A 26,951-nucleotide genomic window follows, 5' to 3' on the forward strand; every position below is an offset into this window, starting at 1 on the left:
ACCAAGTGCAAGTTTCTTATCCACTCTGCCAACGTACATGTTGTAATAAAGTATACAGGTGGGCTTGTGAACTTCGGCCAACTGACCCCAAACTGTGACCGAGTAACTGCTCTCATCATTTATTTATTTATTTATGACATTTATAGAGCGCACTGTTACCCATGGGTGTCCTGGCGCTATATGAAATCTCTCCAGAGGGACCAAGCCAAGAATCATACTTAGTTAACTATTCCGAAAACAGTCATGTTTTTAAAGCCTTTCAAAAGATGAAAAGTTTCGAAATAGCTCTAAGCCGGTATGGAAGCTTGTTCCATGCTTTGGCTGCATTTGCCACAAAGCTTTTACCACCCCAGGTGGCCTTCCTGACATATGGCACATGAACCAATTTAGCATCTGATGAGCGTAATAATCTGCTTGGCGTGTACCAATAGAGGCGTTCTTTCAGATAGGCCGACCCTACTCCATAAAGGGCCTTGTGTACCAGACACATCGCCTTGAACATGGTGCGCTTCCTGAGTGGCAGCCAGTGTAATTTTCGAATCTCTTCCGCTATTGGAGCATATTTAGAAATGCCCAACAGGAGTCTAGCAGCTGCATTCTGTAAGAGTTGCAGCTTCTGCATGGAGCCTTCCTGAATGGTGAAGTACAGACTATTACAGTAATCCAGCCTCGACATGGTGAGAGCTGTAATCACTGTTTTGCGACAATCAATCGGTAGCAGAGACAGAATTTTCTTGCAAGACCTAAGAGCGTAGGAAGTGGCGGAAGCCACTGAATTAACCTGGTCTTTGAAATTGAGCTTCTGATCTATCCACACCCCAAGATTTTTTACCTTCTTGTTGGGTGCGGGAAGAGGGCCCAGAGAATCTGGCCACCATTCTGGCTTCCAGAAATTGGAATCATTCCCAAAACATACCACCTCCGTCTTATTGGAGTTTAACTTAAGGCAATTTTGGGCCATCCATGTCCCCACTGCATTCATGCAATCGTTACAACGAATTGCTGTATTTTTTGATTCTGCTGGAAGAAGAGACACCACTATCTGGGTATCGTCTGCATAGCTAGTCAGGCTAAACCCAAAGGACTGGATCAGGGGTGCAAGGGAAGACACATAAATATTAAAAAGTGTCGGACTCCGTGAGGACCCCTGAGGGACCCTGCATGGTAATGAAAATGGTTTAGATAAAACGTGATGGACCGTATCAAATGCTGCAGAGAGATCCAACAGGATCAGGGCCGCTTTACCACCGAGATCTAGAATAGTCCTTATCTCTTCTGTCGATTTCAAGAGGGCAGCTTCAGTGCTATGGCCCCCTCGAAATCCATATTGTGTATGGTCCAAGGCTTGAGAGGACTCAAGAAATTGGCTCAACTGCATGTTTAAGTTTTATTCAAAAATTTTAGCAGGAACCGTGAGTCTAGATATTGGTCTATAGTTGTTAGGGGCTTTTGTATCAAGATTTGGTTTCTTCAAGAGAGGCAGAACAGAAGCTTTTTTCCAATCTAACAGGAAATATCCCTCTGAGTACATAGAATTGAAAATAGGAGTAAGAGCTTGAGATACTGGCTCGGCCTCTAGCTTTAAAATAGCAATCGGGCAGGAGTCCGTGGGGGAACCGGATTTCATCTGACTGAGAAGACTGCGAGTTTCCTTGACTGATGGAGGAACAAGTTTATCCAAAACCGCCTTCAGCTCTCTTTGTCGATCGACCGTTTGATCATGGATTGTAGTCCGCACGTACACATCACGCCTTTTGGAGAATTGGACCGCAAGTACTTAAAAGAAATGCAACACAGGGCTCTGTGATATTTGGAGCATTCTTATAAACAAGCTACTGCGGGTATTCCTTGAGGCGACATCCAACTGTACCGCATGCCACAGTGTTAGCTTTCTACAGCTCGCTGAACAGCCCTTTTCCCGTAATGAAGTAGCCCACATAAAGGTTGTAATCTTTTTGAACGAGTAATTGGACAAGGTCCCATACAATGTTTGCTGTGATTCCTAAAGTGGAAGGGCAGCTTACAGGATTTAGAGCACAGTCCTTGCCTGTCTATTGTCTCAGGCTGTAAACTTTACCAGTAAAACTCTCACCGAGCATGTACCTTTGGATGCCATAACAAGCTTCTTTGCTCCGTATGTATTTCCTGAACAGCCGCCACCCTTTGTAAAGGATCATGGACTTCTCTATGGATACATTCTTTCCAGCGGTTTAAATCTCCGGAAACTTGAAAGACAAATATTCCACGACAGGCTGAATTTTGAACAACACGTCATGGCCTCGATGGTACCAGAGTAAAGCAGTAGAATTTTCATTGAAATGCAGCATACACTGCAGTAGCAGAAAATTATCTCTGCTCATGATCGGTGCAAAGCTGCACATTAACCAAACCGTGAGAGTAGACCACTAGGATTATATGCTTGGTTTGTGCACTATCCCCATTCAGAGTGTAATGCCCAGAAGTGCCACAATGCAGTGTGATCAGTCCCCTGAAGAGAGCAGAATTCCACCATATCTTATAAGAAATGGCCAGGGACACTGGAATTATGAGGTAGAGGAGGACCAAATTCAGCTGCAGATTTGAAGAAATTATGCGGCATGAAAAGCCAAATTATGCGGCATAATGCTGCATTTTTTGTGATATTTTAACTTCATTATTTTGTTGTTTTTGCACCTGGTAATGGTATTGGGACCAGAACCTTATTAGTAACAATCTAACACCAAAGTACAGCAATGAGCAACTTGAAGATGACCAGTCAAACTTTCCAAAAAGCGTTCCAGTTTGCAGGAACCCAAGTCGCCATATTTGTGTAACTTTTGATCCGTCTGAGCTGGAAACACATTTTATATTTGTTCAAATCTGAAGATTATGCCGCAGATGATGTATTATGTCAAATGTGACAAATACATAATTAAGTGAAACGCAGTGGCTGCAGAATCGCATAATTCCTGTAGCCCTAGAAATGGCACAGCTCTGCTCTCTCTGTGCACTGATGCACTTTGTGCTGCCTTAAGCTAACGCAAGCACCCTTGTGCCATAGTTTATCACAATAGTTTTTGTGCAGGTAGGGGCTCCTTCCTGAAAGGGGCTTTTTTCTCCATGCATGACATGCAAACAGGAAATTACAAAGAGAATATATTTCTCAGTGTGACGCCAGCCTCCGCTAGGTGCCAGATTGTTGCGCAAATCCAAGTCTTTGTAGATATGATTGTGCGTCAAACACCAAGGGTAAATGTAGAAAAATGCCTTTGCACCATCCATGGAATGCCTCCTTGACACAAAGTAACACAAGGCAATACAATCCGCTGCGTTACTTTTAAATTTTAAGCAGAACAATGCAAAGAACCATTTACGTTTCCGCGTCTGGTATGTGTTAAAAAAGCTACACAAACACACCGAAAAATCTTTCAAAATCATGCCCTAATTTATTTTTAGTGAAATTGAATCCATACCTAAAAATGAACCTCACATTTCAGCGTTGGGGCAGTTTTGAATTTGAAAAGACAAGCTGTATAGATGTTTTCTGCTGTATAGAAGACCACATGCTTTATGCTTGCTGCAGGCAATTTTTGTGGTGAAAGCAGAAAAATCAACTCTAACAACATGCCCATTAAATGAGCCTACACTCTCTCTTGAGGTCTAGTGAATTGGGGCCATTTTTCCCTCTGTGGTGCGCAATGAAAACTATCATTTTGGAAAAAACATAGTTGCCCCCATGGGGGTGGTCTCATCTCTCAGGAGGGCCGACCCCCAGAATATGTGAGCACCATTTTGTTTTCCCCTGAGTGGCACGATAATGCTCTTAGGGGATGTGAGAAGTTGGCCTGGTATATGATGTTCACTATTCTAGTGAGCACCTTGCACCAGTCCAAACAACCCTTATGGTGATGGTTGTAAAGTCAACCTTATAGACCAGCTATCCTAGAGGTAGCGTGGGCAGAACAGTCTTAGGCTAAAAGACTCTTGAGGGCATGTAAAGCCAGCTGTTTTACCATATGTAACCCCTTGAATACCAAGTGAAAGGACACCACACAGGATATATATAAAATATATTTATTTATTTACTAACACACTTCTCTGAACTCTTTATGAGATCAGAGGCCAAAGCACATAACAAGTTACACTTAGAAATACTTTATATAGCACAATTTACAGTTAGGCCCTAGGGGCGCGTAAAACCATATACTAAGTAAGTGGTATAAGAACCACGACTCGGGAAAAGGAAAGGCCTAGGGCCTAGAGGATCGCTGGGGCTACACTATCTGACGCTTAGGTTGGGAGTAGGAGGCCCACAGGCGGCGAGTGCAGAGTCAGTACTCTCACGCGAGAGTCAATAGAAAGTCAATAGGAACTTAAAAAGGTAAGTAATGAAGTTTTAGGACACTTCCGGTCTAACTAGGATTACACAACTAGCAAAACTGGACACTAGGATAGTCAATCCCTACAGGAGCACTGAAGTACTCGCGTTACCTCACCCACGGGCTGCGAGTGCATAGGTGTCAAAGTGTGTCGGGTTTTCTCGTCGTTTCCTATGGAGCCTTGGAAGAAGATGCTGCAGGCGACCAGGAGGAAGATGTCCGGGTGGATCCAAGGGTGGATCGGAGTTGAAGAAGACCTGAAAGCAGAGGGGACAGAGTCTAGGTCACTAGCCAGTGACCGGGTGGAACCAGGAAGGAACCAGATGTCGTCGAAGAGCAATCAGGTGCGGATGTGAAGCTTGTCGTTGCAGCCACGCGGACCAGGAGGCGTCGAGGACGACCAGGTGCTGGAGAGGAGCTGTCCCACGAAGGTTCTCGCAGATGGAGGGGTCGACTTCCGGATTGGAGCCAACAAGCCTAAGCAAAGGCAACCCACGCACGATACACAAAAGGCTTCTGGTGCAGACCAGGAGGGTCCGAGGTACTTCACCTTTCCAGGGAAGCGAGGCCAGTCTGAAGCAACCAGACCAGCGATGGATTTTCACAAGGATTGTCGTCAGAGGGCTACTAGCCAACGGGCCAGCAACCGGACAACGCGTCGAGCAGAACACAAGCAGAAGGGCCCCACGCAGATCTCGTGGAGTGTGGAGGGCTGGTCTTCGGTGCAGGTGGAGCTCGGTGTCGGGGTGTCTCAGTACCCAGTGCACAGCTAGCAAGTTGAAGACTTTCCAAGTTGCCTGCTTCCACGGATTCAGACGCCTTCCACGGAGCTCAGCTGTGCTGGAGTCGTGCAGTGGGGTCAGAGGAGTCCGGTGGTCGAGGTCTTGTCAGGCTCTGTGCTCGGGTTCCGGTGGGAACTGGGACAAAGCAAGCCGTCGAGTTGCTGGATGGTGCCTGGTTGCCCAGGGTGGTCACTCCTTGGCCACAAGGGAGATTCTTCAGTCTTCAGCTTCAGTTGAATGTCAAAGGGTCCAGAGTTTCATCTTCAGTTTGATTCCAGGATTAATCTAAAGTCTCCTGGTTCAGCTCCTATCTTTATACTACTAAAGGGGGCTGGTTTACTCACTAGGTCCCTTTCCTTTGTGCAGTTACGCACCAGAGCTGGGGCTGGAGTGGCCCAGCAACCGGTTTGAACTGGGGTATGAACGGAGCACCTAGTGAGCCCCAGGCATGTCTCATTCTATTCAGCCCTCTCTGTCCCAATACACAAAATCCTGTCTGGGGTGGTGCTCGCACCTCTCCAGGCAGGAAACCTATTGTCCAGGCCTCCCTCGCCGGAAGGACTCCCAGCAGCAGGGTCAGACTTGTGTCTGTGGCAGCAGCATCCATTTTGTGATGCTGGGGCTCTGGTTAACTTTAACCGGGATAGTTAGCAACAACATGTCTTCTCCCTCTAGAAGGGTGGAATGCTACCCCCGTCGCCAGAATTGGCGAGGGGGTAGTTTTCCAGAGCGTATGACACCTTACACGACATGTTTAGATAAAGCCAAACCAAAGTTAGCATTCAACCGTGAGGATTATAATGCACTTAAGAGTATATGGTATGGCAAGATCATAGAACAGCTATAAGGACATGGTTCCGAAAGCTGCAGACAGGCTCAGCTCATGCTAGAGCACCATCTCAAACATAACCAAGTACTCTGCCTCCAGGATTGTTAAGGCCTGCCATAGGAGTGACTTATAGGTTACTGTGTGTCTATATTTAAGGGTAGATATAGGAATACTATACCTAAGCAAGGGGTTATTTACACGACCTTGCCCCAGCTGAGTGATCAGCCAGTTGTGTCAGTTTGAGTGGCCAGCCAGGGGTGGCATAATACATGCTGCAGCCCCTGGTAGGCCTTGGTTACACCTATGCCCTGAGTACCTAGGGTACACTTCTACAGGGGCTGATAAGGTGAGCCAATTCCCAATTGTGGATGTACCTAGGGTACATGGTGTGAATTTAGAGAGAGTGCATCTGGGCTGTGGGTCTGATTAGCAGGCCCACAGCCACATCCAAGTAGTAAACAAGTAAAGCAAAAGCAAAAAGTGGGGGTGACCATAGGAAGCAGACCCTACTCTCCTACAGGGGAAAACTAAAATTTTTCAAAAAATAATAATGGTCCCATAGTGGGGTTGGTCTATATACCTGGGAGTCGACCCCCCCATACCCCCAAAAAAACAACTAAATCCATGGTTGTGTAATGCTTTCCAGCTCGTGGATCGCAGTGCATCCACAATCAGGAAATTATTTGAGAAAGGCATCACTGGAAAGGGGAGACTCTCCTCCCTCAAAACTTAGAAGGTTGTCTTGCCACGAAAATCCCCTACATGCGCTGGAGAGAGCACCAACCTGCCGCATCTGGTGTGGGTTTGAGATGCGCTCCGATTTCACGGATTATTGAGAGGAGGGGCGGGGCTGAAACGGAAGGCATTCTGCTTTGCCACCAATAGAAGAACAATGTTCCCTCAGTGGCCACAATATTTCAATACAGGTATGAATCCTATTCTTAATAGGATATAGGTGACAGAATATACATAAAAAAATACTGTCACCATATATATTCTCACAGGAAAAGAGAGAAAACACCACAATATACATCATTAAATAACATTGCCCAAAGTAACACTGCATCTCTGCAAGAATTCTGTGGAAATGTAGATTTCGTTTAGACATGTGGAATGCATTCTTATCTTTAGAAAAGTCTATAGATAATCATTGACATTTATCAGATCTATGGAGCATTAATCATGCTTTTAGCATTTTAATTCTTTTCAGTTTCCCTCACAACTGTGGTTTACATACACTTACTGAGGACTCGATTGTGTTTGGTCATGTGATGAGTTGCAGTGTTACTTTGGGCAATGTTATTTAATGATGTATATTGTGGTATTTTCTCTCTTTTCCTGAGAGATTATATATGGTGACAGTATTTTTTTATGTATATTCTAGGTCCCCTGGATACTTGGGTTTATTGTCTGAAAGAGGTCCTGAGGAAGGTGGCCTTGTGCTGCCGAAACGTGCGTCGACCAAGTGCGGGGTCTCATACTGAGCTTTGAGACCCATTAATTGGCGGGGTGCTCCTGCCAATTGAGATTGTTTCCTTTTTTCAGATACTGTGGTTTTGAATGAAGTGCGAGTATGATTGTGTTGGTATGCTGTGATTGATTGTATGTCACCAGGGGGATAATTATTTGGGTAAATTGTCTTTTTATGTACATAGCCATTGTTATATTAGGTCTTTTCTACTTTGTATGAACCATGAAAATATTTATGAAATGTATGTGATAAAATGTTCCTTATGAAGTATAATGAAAAAATATAAAAATATTAAAGCACTGATAAATTGAAAATAAAAAGCTTTATATATCTTTGAAGAAAATAAAAATGACTGTTGTGTATCTGTCACCTATATCCTATTAAGAATAGGATTCATACCTGTATTGAAATATTGTGGCCACTGAGGGAACATTGTTCTTCTATTTGTGTCTTTTCCTTCCCCTCTGTTCCCTGGCCGTATTAATTTTTTGAGGGGGTCCCATCATTCTTGCTATTCTGCTTTTGCCACCTCCCTGGCGTTTGAAAAAAGTAAACTTCGTTTGCAAGCAGTGGTGGTTCCTTTTAAAACCTCCCCAGTGTCAACTGACGGTCACACTGAGGAGGTAGTAGAGGCATTGGCCGCCGGCTGATGCCCGCACGAAAGGGATTGACAAATAATACAAGGCTTTGCAGTTCGGGCTGGACTGTTCCCATGAGGCACAGGATCAAGACTGATTTGCATATGGCCATGTCTGAACTGGGGTGGCGTGGTGAGCAAAATAACGATGGCTTAAACCCAGATCTATGACTGGGGGTGAATGTTTTGCCAATGTGCAACATTCCGTCCATCACCTTGTGTGTTTTGCTGCCTGCACGAAAGGGGTCAGTTAACTTGGTACTTCCAATTGTATCAATATTTTTTTGTGTGTGTGTACGTACACACTGAATAGTTGGTCTTCCAATAAAATACAATGAAAGTATTTAATAAAGTATAGTAGAAAAGGCTGTTGCCGGCTATTATTTATGTATTGACCACACTTACTCAAGTTTGGACTTAAAATCCCAAAATGCATTCCATTAAGTTGCTCTGATTCTGTGACCTTTTTCTAACATCTAAATTGGTTAGCACCTCAATTGAATTAATTAATGAAATGCTGAATTGAATCTCTCAATATGTAAGTATATATGAGCTGTGAATTGAGTCATGTGATCACAACAAAGTCAATGCAGGTGGGGAGAAATTTAGGCTTGTGAGTAGCTGCCATCCTCCCATCCTATGCACCTTTCTTTGAGCACTTTGCAGGTTTTTTAGCAACCTGGAATAAAGCCTTTTTTATATTAATAAAGCAAGAGTTGTTTGATTATATTTAATGAACAGAAACTCAGCAACACATCTGAATTTGACAGTAATATTTCTGTGTGGTAATGTATTTATCAGTAGCTCTGACTTCGGTCTAGTGTACCCTAATCTGGAATGTTTCCTGAAGACTTTATACTAGTACAAGTGTGGTAGGTGACAACGCAGTCCTACAAATTGTATGTCCCAACTCACTGTTTCTTCCCTCTGTTCCTCTGCTTCCACCCCACTTATCCCCTTCCACCAAAACCCCTTTCACAGATTCTGCTGGTAAGAACGCTCAGCGGCAGCTTCGGCGCAGGAGCAGCAGTGCAGGTAGTGTTGGTGAACTGTCTCCAAGTGAGCTCACAGCGATTCAAATCAAAAACATCCCGGATCACCTCAATAAATATGGAATCATCAAGAAGAAATTTGATCCCTATGGCAAAGTTGCCCGCATTTTCTGCAAACCAGAGAAGAAGTTGGTAACCATTCATTTCCAAAACCATGTGAGTCTGCCAGCCATAGGCATATCAGTCTGCCACCTCATTATTACTGAGTTCATGTTCTTTAAACAGTCATATGGACCAAAGTCACACTAAGGCTACCCTCACAATTTACTTTTAAGTTCGGAAACAGGAGGATGTAATTGTAAATATTAGAAAAAATGTTTCCTGCTTAACCTATATTGCTTTTCAATGAAAGACTCATTCATCAGTTATCCATACTGCCAAATATTTATAAAGAATATAGGGCCACCTGTACAAAGCATGCTTTTACAAATGCACAGCACATTACCCAATCGCAATTTGTGTTTGTGATTCGGTATTTGGAAGGGGAGTGTTTAGGGCATCCCATCCAAATACCGATTCACATTTGTATGTATGAATGCTGTCGCAAAACATTCACGTTTTACTACCAACTTGAAGTTGGTGGTAACCCATTCGACATATGCCAGCCACACAGATGGTTCATTTTCATTGGTAAGCTTCCTTATAGCACTCTTTCAATTGTTGGATCAGTATTTCTCACCCTCGTATGAACCAATTTACTCATGAGGTCGGCATTTCTCATTAAACGCAAACCTTGGTTTGTCTGCTATTGGATCTTCTTCATTTGTGTTCAGAATGCATCACTTTGTTTGATATGGGCTATAGGGTTTGATAAATATGTTTATTGATTTATGGAAATTCTGAAATATATATACATGATTCGAAAAATTAAGTTTTTATTTGATATATGATGGATAAAGAAATATATTCCTTATGAAATGTGATAGTGGATGAGTCTTTAATTGAAGAGCAGTTTAGGTTGAGCAGGAAACACATTTTTTCTGTTTTTAAGCAATCACATTCTGTTGAGACCAGATGAGTTCTGTTCATACACTGCTAAAACTAAATGAGCCAGGCAAACATGCACAGAAGAGATCAATTGTCCATGAGATGGCATAAACGTTTAGTGTTGTCATTACAGTTCTGCTCTGGTATAAAGCCTGCTTGATCGGGGTCTACAAGGCCTTGCATCAGGGGGGCCAGGCATGTCGCCAAAATGGTGGCGAAGATCTTAGCGTCCACGTTTAATAGTGAAATAGACCTGTAGGTGAAACATTTGGTGGGATCCTTGCCTGGCTTGGGTATGACTGTGATGGTGGCCAGTTTCATTGTGTTCATCAAAGTGCATGTATCACTAAATGAGTTATAGAGACATGTTCGTATAGGGGCCAGGGTGGGAGCGCAGATTTTCTAAAAACCAGGCGGGACGCCATTCTGCCCTGGGACCTTAGCTGATTGAAGATCACTGCCACCACCTCGTTTGTATGAATATCGCGCTCTAGGCTAAGCGCATGATGTTGTTCCACTCAATCTATTTGGATTTTTCGATATATTTAATAACGTCCCCCTCTGGCAGGTCCTCAGCCAAATAAAGGTTGGCATAAAATCGCTGCAATGCGTGTGCAATACATTCATCCAAAACCAGAGTGTCACCGTGTTTCACCCTGTGGAATCTCAGTTTCTGTCTCTCCGTCTGTTCTCCTGAGCTCGGAGTCTGTGAGCTAATAAACTTTATTCTCTCCTGAGTAATATTTCAGTTTGGTTTGCAGGAGTGCATATTCTGCCCTGTTCATATCCAATGCTTTAAGCTCTTTTCTCACAGCCTTAAGTTGGTGGTGTGTCTGGTGGGTGCCTGTCTGTTTGTATAGTTCTTCTAGTTCCCTAACCTTCCCTTCTAAGGTAGTCCATTACTCCCATTGCTCACGGCTAAAAATAGCAGCATATAGCCATGTCTGAACTGGGGTGGCAGAGTGGGCTAAAGAACTATGATGGATTAAACCCAGATCTTTTGACTGGGTGTGAGTGTTTGATTGGTTCAGATGCTCCGTCCATTACCACCCCCTTTTGTACCGCTTTTGGCCGCCATAAGTGTGGCAGGGTATGCTCAGACGTGAGTCCCTTGCTCACTTTGCCACTGGATTCAAGCAAGCCGGGCTGAAGACGGCTGTAATGCCAGAAACCGGTCCTCGGAAGCTTGTTTCCGGTCCAGGGAAGGCATGGCTTGGCAGTTCGGGCTGGACTGTTCCCATGAGGCACAGGGTCAGACTGATTTGCATATAGCCATGTCTGAACTGGGGTGGCAGAGTGGGCTAAAGAACGGTGATGGATTAAACCCAGATCTTTTGACTGGGTGTGAGTGTTTGATTGGTTCAGATGCTCCGTCCATTACCACCCCCTTTTGTACCGCTTTTGGCCACCATAAGTGTGGCAGGGTATGCTCAGACGTGAGCCCCTTGCTCACTTTGCCACTGGATTCAAGCAAGCCAGGCTGAAGACGGCTGTAATGCCAGAAACCGGTCCTCGGAAGCTTGTTTCCGGTCCAGGGAAGGCATGGCTTGGCAGTTCGGGCTGGACTGTTCCCATGAGGCACAGGGTCAAACTGATTTGCATATAACCATGTCTGAACTGGGGTGGCAGAGTGGGCTAAAGAACGGTGATGGATTAAACCCAGATCTTTTGACTGGGTGTGAGTGTTTGATTGGTTCAGATGCTCCGTCCATTACCACCCCCTTTTGTACCGCTTTTGGCCGCCATAAGTGTGGCAGGGTATGCTCAGACGTGAGTCCCTTGCTCACTTTGCCACTGGATTCAAGCAAGCCGGGCTGAAGACAGCTGTAATGCCAGAAACCAGTCCTCGGAAGCTTGTTTCCGGTCCAGGGAAGGCATGGCTTGGCAGTTCGGGCTGGACTGTTCCCATGAGGCACAGGGTCAGACTGATTTGCATATAGCCATGTCTGAACTGGGGTGGCAGAGTGGGCTAAAGAACGGTGATGGATTAAACCCAGGTCTTTTGACTGGGTGTGAGTGTTTGATTGGTTCAGATGCTCCGTCCATTACCACCCCCTTTTGTACCGTAAAAATAGCAGCAACTACAATGAAGTGACTTTTAGTACCGCCTTTAGGGTGTCCCACAACAGCGCCACTGGTGTCTCTGGGTTATCATTTGTCTCCAGAAAGGCCCTAATCGCCTCTGTGATCTCTGTGACCACTGTTGCATGTGTAAGGAGTTTGAGATTGAAGCGCCACGTGTGCCTCTTTGTGGGGAGATTGAGCACATGAAATATAATGTGTATGGGATAGTGATCTGACCCAATCAATCAATCATGCCATTTGTATAGCGCACTACTCACCCGGGAAGGTCTCAAGGCGCTTGGGGGGAGGGGTATGCTACTGCTCGAACAGCCAGGTCTTGAGTTGTTTCCTGAAGGCGAGATGGTTCTGGGTCAGCCGAAGGTGGATGGGGAGGGAGTTCCTAGTCTTGGCAGCCAGGTAAGAGAAGGATCTTCCTCCGGCGGTGGCTCTTCGGATGCGTGGTACGGCTGCGAGGGCGAGGCTGGTGGACCGTAGCTGGCGGGTGGGCGTGTAGAAGGTAAGGCGGTCGTTGAGGTACTTGGGGCCCAGGTCGTGGAGAGACTTGTGTGCGTGGGTGAGGAGCCGGAACGTGATCCTCTTGTCGACGGGGAGCCAGTGCAGGTTCCTCAGGTGGCTGGAGATGTGGCTGCGTCGGGGGACATCCAGGATGAGTCGGGCGGAGGCGTTCTGGATGCGCTGGAGTCTTTTCTGTAGCTTGGCTGTGGTTCCGGCGTAGAGGGCGTTTCCGTAGTCCAGTCGGCTGGTGACGAGTGCCTGGGTGACAGTCTTCCTGGTCTCGGTCGGGATCCAGCGGAAGATCTTGCGAAGCATACGCAGGGTGTTGAAGCACGATGAGGAGACGGCGTTGACTTGTCTGGTCATCGAGAGGGAGGGGTCCAGGATGAAGCCCAGGTTGCGTGCATGGTCGGTTGGCTTGGGTGCGGTGCCCAGGGCTGGGGGCCACCAGGAGTCGTCCCAGGCGGAGGGCGAAGATCCCAGGATGAGGACTTCCGTCTTGTCCGAGTTCAGTTTCAGGCGGCTGTCCTTCATCCACTCGGCGACGTCTTTCATCCCTTCGTGTAGGCAGGTTCTGGCGGTGTCGGGGTCTCTGGTGAGGGAGAGGATCAGCTGGGTGTCGTCGGCGTAAGAGATGATGTTGAGGTTGTGCTGGCGTGCGATGGCTGCGAGAGGTTTCATGTAGATGTTGAAGAGGGTGGGGCTGAGTGAAGATCCTTGCGGGACACCGCAGATGACTTCGGTGGCCTCGGAGCGAACCGGGGGGAGGCGGACTCTTTGTGTTCTACCGGCGAGGAACGAGATGATCCACTCCAGTGCCTTCTCTTGGATACCGATGTTGCTGAGGCGCTGGACTAGGGTGCGGTGGCAGACCGTGTCGAACGCAGCGGAGAGGTCCAGGAGGATGAGGGCCACTGTTTCCCCCTTGTCGAGCAGGGTCCGGATGTCGTCGGTGGCTGCGATGAGGGCGGTCTCGGTGCTGTGGTTGGCTCTGAAGCCGGACTGCGAGGGGTCGAGGGATCCGTTCGTCTCGAGGAAGGCGGTCAGCTGTCTGTTGACGATCTTCTCGATGACTTTAGCAGGAAAAGGGAGGAGCGAGATGGGGCGGAAGTTTTTGAGATCGGTGGGGTCCGCTGTAGGTTTCTTCAGGAGGGCGCTGATCTCGGCGTGCTTCCAGCTCTCCGGGAAGGTGGCGGTGTTGAAGGAGGCGTTGATGATGTTCCGGAGTTGGGGTGCGATGGTGGAGTCGGCCTTTTTGAAGACGTGGTGTGGGCAGGGGTCGGTCGGTGATCCGGAGTGGATGGTGTTCATCGTGCGGACTGTGTCTTCGGTGGTCACCGTGCTCCAGGTGTCAAGGGTGGCGGTGGGGGGCGTTGGTTCCACGGTTGGGTGCGTGGGTGGGGCGCCGAAGCTGTTGTGGATGTCGGCGATCTTGCGGTGGAAGAACGAGGCGAGGGAGTCGCAGAGGTCTTGTGACGGAGTGATGTCGTTGGTGCCGGTGCTGGGTTTGGAGAACTCCTTGACGATAGTGAAGAGCTCTTTGCTGTCGTGGGCGTTGTTGTCCAGTCGTTCCTTCAGGGATTTCTTCTTGGTGGTGCGGATGAGCTGGTGGTGCTTGCGGGTAGCGTGTTTGAGGGCGGTCATGTTGTCGGTGGTCCGGTCGAGGAGCCAGGCTTTCTCGAGGGTGCGGCAGGTCTTCTTGGAGTCCTTGAGGTCGTCGGTGAACCAGGATGCCTTCTTGCTTCTGGGTCTGCTGGGAGAGTTCTTTAGTGGCGCGAGGTCGTCGGCGCAGGCGGTCAGCCACTGTGTGAAGTTGCGGGCTGCTTCGTTGGGGTCCGTTGTGTTGGCGGGTGGGCTCTGGCTGAGGGAGGAGGTGAGCTGGTCTGCGGTGATCTTGCTCCAATTCCTGTGAGGTACCTGTTGCGGGTGGTGGTGGGTCGTGGATCTTTTGAAGCTGAAGTGGACGCAGCTGTGGTCGGTCCAGTGGAGTCCGGTGGCGTGGCTGAAGGTGATGTACTTGCTGGAAGAGAAGACGGGATCAAGCGTGTGGCCGGCGTAGTGGGTGGGGGTGTTGACCAGTTGCTTGAGTCCGAGGTTGGCGAGGTTTTCCAGCAGGGCAGTGGTGTTGTGGTCCTTGTTGTTCTCCAGGTGGAAGTCGAGGTCCCCGAGGAGGATGTAGTCAGTGGAGGGGAGGGCGTGCGGGCTGATGAAGTCTGTGATGTCTTCGCTGAATTGTGTGCGTGGTCCCGGGGGTCTGTAGACGAGGGTGCCTCTGAGGGTCGTCTTAGGGTCGTTGTGAATCTGGAAGTGGAGATGTTCTGCTGCGGCGAAGGAGTCGTTGGCGTCGGTCGTGATGCGGATGGTGTTCCTGTGGACGATGGCGATGCCACCTCCGGTCTGGTTGATGCGGTCCCTCCTGATGATCTTGTACCCGTCCGGGATGGCGATGTCGGATGCAGAGGAGGCGTTCATCCAGGTTTCCGTGAGGAAGGCGACGTCCGGTGATGTTGCGTCGAGGAGGTTCCAGAGTTCCACGGCGTGTCTGTGGACGGAGCGGGTGTTGATCAGGATGCACTTGAGGTGGTTGCTGCTGGTGTTTGTCTTGGCGGGTGCGGGGCAGGTTCGGAGGCAGGTGAACTTGCAGGTGCAGCAGGTGAAGGGTCCGTGGGTGCGTCTCGGGGTGGCTCGGCAGCAGGCGTGGGTCCAGCCGGCATTGAGTGCGTTGAGAGTGGGGCGTCGTAGGTCAGTCGGGTCGTCTTGCCTCGGCGGGGAGGGCCAGGGGTCCTGGCGCTGGGCGCGGGCCAGGCGCGGACGGGCGCAGACGGGCTTACCCAATGTCAGTATCCTGAACTGAAGCCACCAAGCATTGTCGCTAGGAAAAAATCTATCCGTGCAAATGATTGGTGGGCTGCGGAAAAAAAGGAGTTAGTCTTTTCTGTCAGGGTGGCATTTGCCCCAAATTTCAATGAGGCCATGGTCAGCAAGTTGATGGTGGCCTTGGGTTGAAAGTTTGCCGGTTTGTCACACCCTTTGCACCGACCGATCCAGTGTGGCACCCGTTAATAAATTAAAATCTCTCCCCAAGAGAACATCCGCAAACTTGGATGTCATTATGTGAAGGGTTCCTTACGTTCATTGGGGGTGTAGACAGTGCAAGGGGGTACGTGTATGACCCAAGTGCTATACGGAGGGATAAAAGCAGCTGGGAATTTCAGTCTGCATGTTGAGTACTCTGCCTGCAAAATCTCTGGCTACAAGGATTGCTACACCTGCCTTCTTCCTAACTCCAGCAGAAAAGTATTGGTGGTCAAACCAGTGTGATCTCATGCACCACTAGTCTGTCTTAAGTGAGTTTCTTGCAGCAGGCAGCGATCACACCTATACTCATGTAACATAGATAAGAGTGCTATGCATTTTGCTGGCACGTTAAGGCCCCTCACCTTATAACGGAGTATCTCGACCATTAGTCAAGTGGGGGAGGGAAGCGTGGGGCAAGGAACCTCTGACGTATATTTTCAACACCACTCTGGAGGGTCCTTACTTTGGAGTTATTCATAACTAACTACATTTGAGGGTAGAGAAGAGACATAAGGACAAAGAAAGCTGAAAATCCAATATCAAACTGGAACACTTCGACAAGCCCCATGAAATGGAGTCCATGGCACCAGTTCTGGGGTTGAGGATCCATCAGCTTATAAATAATCTAGTACTGACAGCAGGAATGGGCTCCCGATCCAATGTCTCTGTGGCGGGGTTGTAAAAAGGGCTCGGAGACTTGTTCTTGCTAAGTAAGGTTTTATTTGAGCAAAATTCCTTTTACTCCTTGAGGTGAGTCTCTCCCGGGAAAAGGCTGCGGGATCCGTGGTAACTGTATCCCCTTCCGGAAGTCTTCTTCTGTCTTACTCTCTTCTCGGTTAAGCTTCTCCTCAACTTTGTCCCGAAAGAGCATGTAAAAAAAAAAGAAATAAGAATGCAACGGGGAGGGGAGGAGCTACGCTACGATCCAGGATGGCCGCATAGGCTCCCGGCTCCGCCGACCTCCGCCGGCAGCTAGTATATCCTGTCTTTTATCCTTCGTATATGCCGGACTCCCGCACGTATGAAGTGCTCCTAACCCCAGCGGTGCAAACCCGGACCCTCCAACTTACCGGGTGACGAAGTTACGTCGAATTTACTTTTCGGCCTGTTCCAGGGCTTCCGCCGGGACCTCGATTTCTGGCCCATCCGGGCTGGAAGTGAACAACATCGGCTGTGGGACCAGGGTTCCGTCCGGTCTTCCGATCTTGGTGCGCTCCCTTTCATTCCAGTTGGCAACCGAGTGATCGGCTTCATCCAAGGACATGGCGCAGTGACGCTCTTGATATCGGTGACCACGGTCGGGGGTCCTATACCCGGAGACCCTACTGGTGGGCCGGGGTTGACGGGCTGGCCCCCGCGAGTGGCGAAACACTGTCTCTGCCTGTTGTGTGAGCGCCAGCTGCTGTCTTCGGCTCTGTGTGTGCCTGGTTCCTGGACGGCGTTTCAGGGGCCCAAATCCTGCCTCGTCTCTTTCCGGAGGGGATGGGGGGGACGGACGGCACGCCATCGCTGAGGTCTGTAATGGCCGCCATAGGGGCGCTCCACTCTCACTTCGCTGTCCTGTGCCATCGGATGTCTGTAACGCTGGACAATGTACACTTGAGACCGGACGAGGATGTTCAGTTGTGTTCTCAGCACTCCTTGGTCCCCGTGGCTTGTTCTCTGTGCCATTTGGAGGTCCCTGGGCGGAGGCCTGATTTAGCGGCTTTTGATGACTCTGGCCCCGTAGATGGTGCACCTGTGTTCGTCGTTGGCTTCCCCGGCTCCATTCCTGTTCGACGTATTATCGTTGCTCAAGGTTTTTACCGCCAAAGACAGCTCCTCAGTGACTGTGGAAGAGGTTCGCCTTCCTTCTTCATCCTCCATTGTCGACTTTTCGGATGCCGCCATCTTGTCTCCTCTCTCGATCCGTCGCCATTGTTTTGAACTGTCTTCGATGCTTCGCTTTCTTCGTGATTGCTGTGGCTTGGGCAATATGGGCCTTCGTGAAGAATCGGACTGGTCAGGGTTGACTTTGACTTTAGGGGTTGCCTGTCTTACGTGATTGATGCCGGATATGTCCCGTGTATATTATAGGGAGTCGAGTGGTTTTTCTGTTGGAGTCCTCCCCATGTACGTGTTCAGTTCTTGCCTTTAATAGTTGACCTTGTACTTTGGGAGGGTTGCTGCTGGCGGGGGGTAAAGGGGTCCGGGAGTGTGTTTATTGCTCTCCTCCTCCGCTTTTCTTTTCTCCCTTTCCTTGGGGTAGTTTCTGGGCGACAGGCACGCTGTTAGTGGGGGAGGCCGTAGCCATTACAGTGGTGTAGGGTGGCGGGTGTTGGGAGGGGTTTGTTATTTTAGTTTGTTTTGTTCTATGGTCCTTGTCTTTTTCCTTTCTTCTTCCCTTCAGGGGGGGTCTTTTCCTTTCTTCAGTAGGGTCGGCTGTCTTTCTCTATCTTATTTCCTCCACTATCTGGCGTCTCCACTTGCCTATACCTTCCTGTTTCTGGAGGGTGGGTTCTCGGGATGGTGCTCTAGCTAAATCGCTTACTATCAAATTGACTTTCGCTCCTTGTCTGCCTCGGCGGGCGTAGTGGGTCCCTGGCTATATTGCTCATTACCTGGTCCTGATTGTGTTGCGGGGTACGCCCCCCCCCATCTCATTTTTAAATTTATGTGGTGTGCCGCCATTGATAGCGCAGCCCCTACTGCCTTTTATAACTATAAAATGAAACCCGGGATATCCTTGCTACGTGGCTCATACAATCACATGCCGTGCCTGTCTCGTTGCTATTGCTCGATCGTATATAAATGCTTACCTCCTGAATCGATTTTCTGAGTTTGCGGCCGGCCCCTGTGGTTGTAGGCCTGCGCATGTAATGCTTTGCATATTTCAATAAAGGTTTCAAAAAAAAAAAAAAAAAAAAAAAGAATGCAACGGGTCAGGACACCGTCCTCTTCGTTTTATTGCCCGTGGGGGTTACCAGGGGGGTGAGAGGAGCACTGCTGAATAAGTGTTTGTACACAACGCCTATATACAGGGGCAGTGCGAGGAGCAGTAGTGAGGAGAGCGTGTTTTGGGGAAAGGGATGTGGGGAGGTCAGGAAAGGATATTTACAAAACAGTCAGTGGGTATTTGAAAAGTCGGTTATTCACTAGCGAGACGAGTTTCCCCGCCTCCCCGCCTCCCCACCCAACTCGTAACCCGCTGACGTACCTGCTGAAGCCACACTCCTCCAGGAGTGTGGCCCAGCGACTCGTGGGGACGTTGGCCTCCTGGCGCTCCAACACTCTCACCCAGGTTGCTCGTCATCCCTGCTTGATATACTTCTCCTGGCACTGCCGGAATTCCGCTCACCTGCCAGCTCCGGTTACCTTCTCCCGACTCTGCTTGGACTCCGCTCGCCACGCTAAACTCCTCCGGGGTGATGTCACACGCCGATTCCTCGTCTTCCTCCTTTTTGGCCAATCCGACCAGGCGAACATCATCCGGGTGCGGGCCTTCCTCTTCCTCAACGTACGCCCAATTAAAGGAGCCGACCCCTAATTCCTACTCCTGCGTGGGCCATACAGGGTGCTTGTCCACGCTCCGCTCATTCTGGTTAGGTGGGAGAGAGGGGGGAATATCGGAGTCAACAACCCACCATTCTAGGGGATGGGATCCCTTGTGTCCCCGTTTGTCCACCCCGTTACAGTCTCATAATAGGAAAATGCCCAGTAGTTATTTGTCTCTCGTGGGGATTTACAGCTACCTGGAGCTAGTAGAGCATTCGATAGTTGCGTCTCTAGTTGACTCTTGTTCCTGGAGTTGTCGCAGCAGGGCTTCTCTTTCTTTACAACTTTCGGAGTTGGTTGGTTTAGTTGTCGTCTTCTGTTTCGACCTCCGAAAGCGTTTTGATTGCGTCATGGGGGGATACATCTTACTCGTTCTGCAGTCAGGGTTTTCTTCAGATGCAGTAGTGTCGAGGTTCACCAGGTCTCGTGCCTCCATAGTACAGACGGTGCATTTTTCATTGTCCCATACAAAGGTAAGGCGGAAGGTGCGACCCCTGTGCTAGCGAATTCCTTTCCTTTGTAGGAGCTCTGTGATAGGTTTCAGTTGGCGGCGCCTCTGCAGTGTAATGAGAGACAGGTCCTGGTAGAGCTAAATCTCAGTGCCCTCATAGTCTACACCATTGTGATCTCAGACTGCCCTCCTCGTGGTGTGGCCTCTGGGGGATAATTTAAAGCTCCGACCTGTCCGGCCTCGCCGACTGTATCTGCGGGTGCTCTGGTCCACGGTCCCCACTGGACCCGATTCGGTGTCTCTTCCCACTGCTGCCATGCACTCAGGCACCCACCCTCCACCAGCATCCAGAGCCCCGGTGCTCAAACCCTCACAAGCCGGAACTCTACAACATGGAGGGCCTCCCCCAGGCCATAGGGCAAGCTCATGTAAATTCTTTGGTCCCTCTCACCTTACCTTGGTGACCGATAAGCCCAATCCGTTGCTGGTGTGCCTGGGGAGGTGTTAGTATGGCACCCCGGCCCTCGCGGCAAGCCTCTGCTCTCTTCCCTTTTTGTTCTGGACTGTGTTCGGGACTCGCCACTTCTGCCTGCCTATAGCCGACTGGGTCCGCCCTACTCTGGCGCTATCTTTTGTCGACTCTGTCATACACCCCACAAGGCCTCCACTGTCGTACGTCTCCTGTGTTAGGCTGCTGACATCGTCGCTCAGCCCAGGTCCCCACAGTCCCGGGAGTTCACTGGCTAGGGATTCAAGGCTCAGGTAGCACCACTGCTACAGCGAATAGTGTGGCATGCGCATAGCTTGCAGGGAGTGTTACCACTGGTCGCCATCTTGGCCACGCCACTGGACCTGTATCATTTAGACATTATTGCTTGCAGTTTGACATTTGCTAATTATTTTTGCAGCTGAAAAGGTCTTATTTTAAGTGGTGGGAGGAATTATCACTTCCTACGGTGGGAAGCATTAGAGAGCAGACCTGGGTCCATATTATACAAAGTGCCCTGGCGGTGCAATGGGCGTTTGCATCTGCACTGCATGCTCCCGGTGTTGCAGGGTTTCTGTACTCACACAGAACTGTGCACAGAGGAGTGGAACCTCGGCAAATTAGGGTGTCCCAAAACTTACCTTAGCAACCAACTCACCCCTTACCGAGCTAGCTACAGTGTCTCATTGGACATATCAAACTCCCAATGTTTAGACAAACCAGAACATGAACTTACAGTACCTCAGGGTACGTGGGACTCATGAACACTCTTTCGTTATATTATCATTACAAACCAGAACATGGAGTAAAGAAGACACATGTGCATTTGAAATGTTTATTTACTAATGCCGTCTTCTCAGGCGCAGTATCTTTGATAATACAAGTATACTTATTATCAGTAGCAAAATTATCAGCATAGTTACTAAGACATAAAAAGCGAATGGTGACAGCATGTTAACATGCTGTAATGAATAAGAGTTAACAACACTTATATCTCACCCTCCCTAACACATATATTATATTATTATCTAAGAAGGTCTCTTTGGGTTGTTTTAGGGCGGGCCCATACCTTAGTGTCCTAGCATGAAGGAATCACATCAGCATACACCAGCTCTCTCTGCATGTGCACCGCATCAAGTGTGTTAACTACCCTCCTGCAAAGCAATATCAATCCCGCCTCAAGCCCAAGTTGGCAAAGGCTGCACTTGTGTTATGACTATGAAGGCGTGGAGATCAGACCTCATAACAATTCCATATCGTGTTGCTCCTGAAACTTCAGCACTCTCCGTGCAGACATGTTTTATTAAACAAAGCAGATATCAGAGCAATAACATATTATTCTCACATTCACCACGGCAAACTACTAGGCTGAAAGCTAAGTCAACAATTAAGGGTCGTGTGCAGAAGTTGCAAGAAAGGAAAAATGGCGTTTAAATCTCAAATGTACCTATGCTAACTTAACACGATATAAGGATATTTAGGAGCTATATAACACCCCCCCATGATCCGAGAACGGACTAAATAAGGTAACAGAAGTGCCATCACATGAGAGCAGAATCCATGTATAAACGAGCATGAATAAAAATTCAATTATAAAAATTAATGCCAAAAAATAGCCCACAAATATAATGTGGCTCAAGCCAATAGGCAAGCAAAAAAAATAAAATGTCATGACCAAAAGTCAATAAAATCAAGGAAATGCTATCAATCAGCATGTCAATTTGAGGCAGTGTCTATGATAAGACTGTATATGAAAAGTAAGCTGCAACAGCCTCCAGGAGGAAGTCACTGTCCTCATCCGAAAACAGTTCAGCCATCCAATTTAAAAGATGAAAGGAACATACGTGATCTTCCAGCACCGCATCCTCTATAACCATCAGAGGACAGCTCGGTGGGTTGTCAAGAAAACTCCGTTCCAAGAAATTTTGCGCTGCCGACAACACATCCCAGGGACCCATTAGTCCATGTGCCACCGCCAAGGCCATAATCCTTTCGTCAGAACAAACCAACTCGTGAGCAATGATAGGACTCATCAGTTGATCAAAATCGACGTCAGAAGATATTGGTCCGCAGAGACACAAATCAATGGCCCAAAGGAAATCACAGGTCAGGCAGTGAAATACAGGCTGGACACAGGTGAAATAGGAGAACCGAAAAGATAATCCAAACGCCGTGCTTAGAGTCGCCAACGGCAGTGTGCCATAATAATCAAGCATGCGGTTGCGAAACCGCGTCAGTAGTAACTGTGCGTGGTCTTGCACAGGAAGGGCATCCATATTTAAAAAGGCAGAAAACCACCAATGCGCCAGCCGCTAATGCAAGCAAAAACGGGAACCCTCCAAACAAGGATGAAAAAATAGAATGGAAGAAAGCAGGGATGACTCCAAAAATCTTCTCAAAGGAAGTCACGAGACCACCGCTAACAACTTTAAAAAAATGTGCTAGGCCCGTTGTGGAGGATGCGTTAAAGATAGAACGGACCATGGCTCCGAAATGCAAAGGCAAATCAGTATTTAAAAGAGCCTGAACCTCCGTACGGGTGTTAGCAATGTGAAGCACGAAAGTTTCACGGGCCGAGCTCAAGGCCACCTCTTTCTGGGACAATAGAGCTCTTATTCTAGCCATGCCGCTGAATTCTGCTCCCAAGGTCGGTATCTGTGGCCAAATGGAAGACTCCCTATGTTCACGTGTGGGAGGATAAAGAACATTTCTGCAGCAAATAACTCGCTCACTAACTGTTACTATGAAAGCTATACCTTTAATTAAACCACAACAGTTTTCATTATTGAGCATTAAATAACTACCATTCTCTAACAATTTAAACGTGGGGATGATAGCAGGAACTGGCGTGCCCTGTAAAACGCAAGCCATATTCGGTCGGTCCTTGTTACATGAACCGTGTAACTGTATGTGTCTGCACATTAAAGAATGATCTGGCGTCTCAGTACACTCATCCCCTGTTAGATAAACTTCTTGTTCATCCTTGAAACATCTGTATGTGTATGGGAGTGACCAGACCTCATGAAGAAAACCGCTACCTAAGGGTTCAAAACGACCTATTGGCACATATTTCATACAATTTGAAAACTTATATAAAGCAAAAGGCAGTGTTATTAAACCGTGGATAAGCCACGTAGCAGTAGTGGCTTCTGCCACAGAAAAAGGTAAAGATTCCAACCTTTCAATATGGAGCATAGAAAAGGAAGCATCACGCATTGAAAGCAAGCGTTGTTTCTCTGTCAAATTAAACGGTGAAAATAAAGAGGAAACGTTCATGTATCCCCAGGGAACTTTACCCATTTTCAGAGTCTGAAGTGTCCATGCAAACTGCATGATTGACCGTAATTGATTTTGACCATGGTATAATACTGACACTTCATCATGCACAATATCAACAACAGACGACACAATATTATCTAATGTGTAAATTCTAGAGGAAAGCACGTTAATGCTATTGTCAACAACTGCAAGCACTTTCTCAAGATTCGCCTGATCAATAGCCCTAAGGCGTGAAGCGGCCTCAATCTGTGAGAGTTTCCAAATTTCATTGTAAACCCCATATAACCACCTTTTTGACCTGCCACTAGCTGGGCCTTTAATGAAATCATTCAAATCCACGTCTGCATTCAGTTTGGAAAGGTGATACTTAACCGCAGGTAAAGTTGAATGTTTCAGCCAAGCTTGACACAACTTGCCCACAGAGTAAGAGGTGACAGTATGACTCAAATCAAACCGGGGATCAGATCTAACAGTCTTAAAACCGTCAGATATATTCAAAAATCTTTTTTGGCAAGAATCAGCACTACGGTGCCAAAGCAGCCAACCCTTGGGATTCATACTGGAAATGTTAAAGGAGGAATTAAGAAGCAGAGCCTGTATATCTTTAATGGACAATTGAGTAAAATTACTCCAATTCTCATATTCCTCCAACTCCGGGATAGACGGGGTGTTTAACCTTTTAGATGTAGCCAATCCAAAGCATGTGGTCTGGGAAATGGTTTCATTTAAAAACAACATATGATTCGGGATGAGACATGCACGGTGCAAAGCCTCAGTGCCTCGTACCTGCCAGGCCCTCGAACCCCAAACTGATTTAAGGTCTATTGTTTCCTTCCATAACTCATAGCCCCCAGCAACTAATTGATCTAGGAAGGCCTTCGAGTACAACAATTTTGTATCGGTAAGTCTAACCTTGGACAGTGGCTGTTTGTGAAATTTAAAATAAAAGGACTCGGGATTGGACTGGTTAAAGTCAGTGAAATAAGTATACTTTTTAAGAAACGTTTCTGAACTCCCTTGTGTAGGAGCTGGGCAATGTTCCCACTGAGTAAAATTAACAGCCACCCTTCGGGAAGATGTTTTGTGTAAGAAGTGATTGCCATAATGTTGGTAACAGAACAATTCACCATAATTAGCAGATTCTAAATATAAATCCTCAGCATCAAAAGCAGCATAGTATTTCAAATCAGAAAACAAACTTTCCACAGCATTAACATCCCAATCATCAGAACGAATGTTTTGTTTCACCACATCCCCCATATTAACTCTTAGTACATTAGGAACATTAACGACTTCCGTTGGGCCATGAATCTGAAAACGAACTGCATCCCACGCGATTCCATCCAGAACAGGCCATGCTGTGATGTTAACCAAAGTCAAGTCTCTTTTTAATCTGTGTGTAGAATGTGAAGAGGAAAGTGGGGCCAATGTTCCATTTAAATGAGTAATGCAAGTTCTCTCCTCGACATAGTGTCCATTCATAATCCGAAAAAAATAAAACACAAAACCAATTGACATAAAAAGGTAAACCGAAAAAAGGACCAGCCAAATGTATATCCAAGGAGGAATCAAAAAATGTTTTTTAAATAGGCTAGCATATACCGCAATTTGAGAGGGTTTTTTCGAGGCAATGGAAGCAGAGTCAAATGAAAATCTGGATTCCGTGGCTAAACGAGCTTGCAGGTCAGGCATGGACAAATCAGTGGGGTATGTATAGTCTGTCTCATCCATGTTAGTTCCGGGCAAATAATTTAATAATGGACTGTAAACAGCAGGTAATTCGATGGCCACTTCAGGTTCAATAGTAGAGGCTGTGGGCATAATTGAATTTCTCACAATGGAAGGACAGGAAACAGCCGGTGTCATGCTAAGAAGAATCGGCCACTCTGTGTATCTTGACATTGTCAATAGAAATAAACCTGTTTTCCTTACGACCTGGAAGTGGTGGTAAAATGACTGTTCTTGTGCCCTTCACTCCAAGCACTGGGACTGGAGCTCGATAGGAGGGACCAAACTCTTTCTTGTTGTCGATCTTCTCTCGAACCAGTTCTCCAACTTGGGGTAGCCAGCCAACAACCGGGATCTGCAACGCATCATCCGATGTGGAGGGCAAATGTTCCTTTGCAAGACTGTCTCTGGTCTTTTGTAGATTCTGTAAAACATTGCAATGTTCATCTGCGTCAAAGGAAGTGGCGCGAACCACAGAGTCTAGACCGTCAAGGTCAGGGACGTACATCTTGATGCCAAAGAGCATTTCGTATGGGGTCCGCCCACCCAGAGACCTTCTAGGGAGATTATTAAGAGCACGCTGCACGCCATAGAGGTGAGCCAGCCAGTTTCTGCCAGTGCCTATAACTCGGGCTGTCAAAGATTGCTTTAAATCACGGTTCATTCGTTCAACTACACTATTACCCTCAGGTCTGTAGGGTGACGAAAACTTGACTTGGACCCCCATCGAAGTCATGGCATCCTTATACGCCTTAGAGGCGAAAGCCGGACCCTGATCCGAATGGAAGGTACCACAGGCAAAAATCCCTATAAAGATACGCAAATCTCTAATGACAGTCCGTGAATCAGCGCTGCGATGTGGCCATAACCACACAAAGCGTGTGCATGAGTCAACTGCTACTAAGATGTATTTATACGCAGTATCAGATGAAAATGGACCGCAGTGATCTAAATAAACACAGCCTAGTGGTTTATTAGAAATGTACAACTGAGTCTGAGGCGGACGCGTAGCAGTTGAAGGTTTAATCTGCTGGCATATGTCACAAAGAAGGACATAATCACGCGTCTGTTTGTACAGTCCCCGCCACCAGAAACGTTGTTGTAGTTGCGTTACAGTGGCTGAGACGCCCGCATGCACAGACGCCACACCTTCATGAGCCGCTGTAATCAAGTCTGTTCTGCGATCAGAGTTGGGAATCAGCCGTTCCCCAACATCAGGTATTGTCACAAAAGGAACCTTTTCGGGACTTAAGTGGTATTTATACTTCGAAGGGAATCCCGAAGGATGTTTACTTCCCTTCTCAGAGGCAGCAATCGCTGCCAAGATGTCGCTATCAATCTTGGTTTTCGACCTAGTAACTGCTGCAACTAAGTATGTAGATACTGCTGATTTCGCTGCTTCATCAGCAAGCGAGTTGCCAACAGCGTGAACTCCCACGCGCTGATGACCGAGAGTATGAATCACATAAACGAGTGGCAACATAGCCTTAAGCTCTGCCACTCGAACCCAGATCATTTTATGTTTTATTGCGCTACCCTTGGAATCATGAAAATCATTTTGAATCCAAAAGAACAAGTTTTCATTGTAAGACTGGACACAGTAGTAAGAATCACTTACAATTAGAGTAGTAACACTTGGATCTGCGTACTCCAAAGCTAGTAAGAGAGCACGAAGCTCTGCCAATTGTGCGGTGCAAT

At 47.6% G+C, this 26,951-nt stretch overlaps 1 protein-coding gene across 1 annotated transcript in view; it reads left to right on the forward strand.

The window, feature by feature from the left end:
• Nucleotides 1-26,951, forward strand: part of MCM3AP (minichromosome maintenance complex component 3 associated protein) — a 642,417-nt gene that overhangs the window by 42,152 nt on the left and 573,314 nt on the right. The window contains exon 3 of the mRNA XM_078681440.1: nt 9,059-9,285. Within this exon, the coding sequence (XP_078537566.1) occupies nt 9,059-9,285 (227 nt within the window). The remainder of the gene's footprint in view (nt 1-9,058; nt 9,286-26,951) is intronic.

The sequence above is a fragment of the Lissotriton helveticus genome, chromosome 3_1 (genome assembly GCF_964261635.1).
Source record: "Lissotriton helveticus chromosome 3_1, aLisHel1.1, whole genome shotgun sequence".
In the NCBI taxonomy this organism is placed as follows: Eukaryota; Metazoa; Chordata; class Amphibia; order Caudata; family Salamandridae; genus Lissotriton; species Lissotriton helveticus.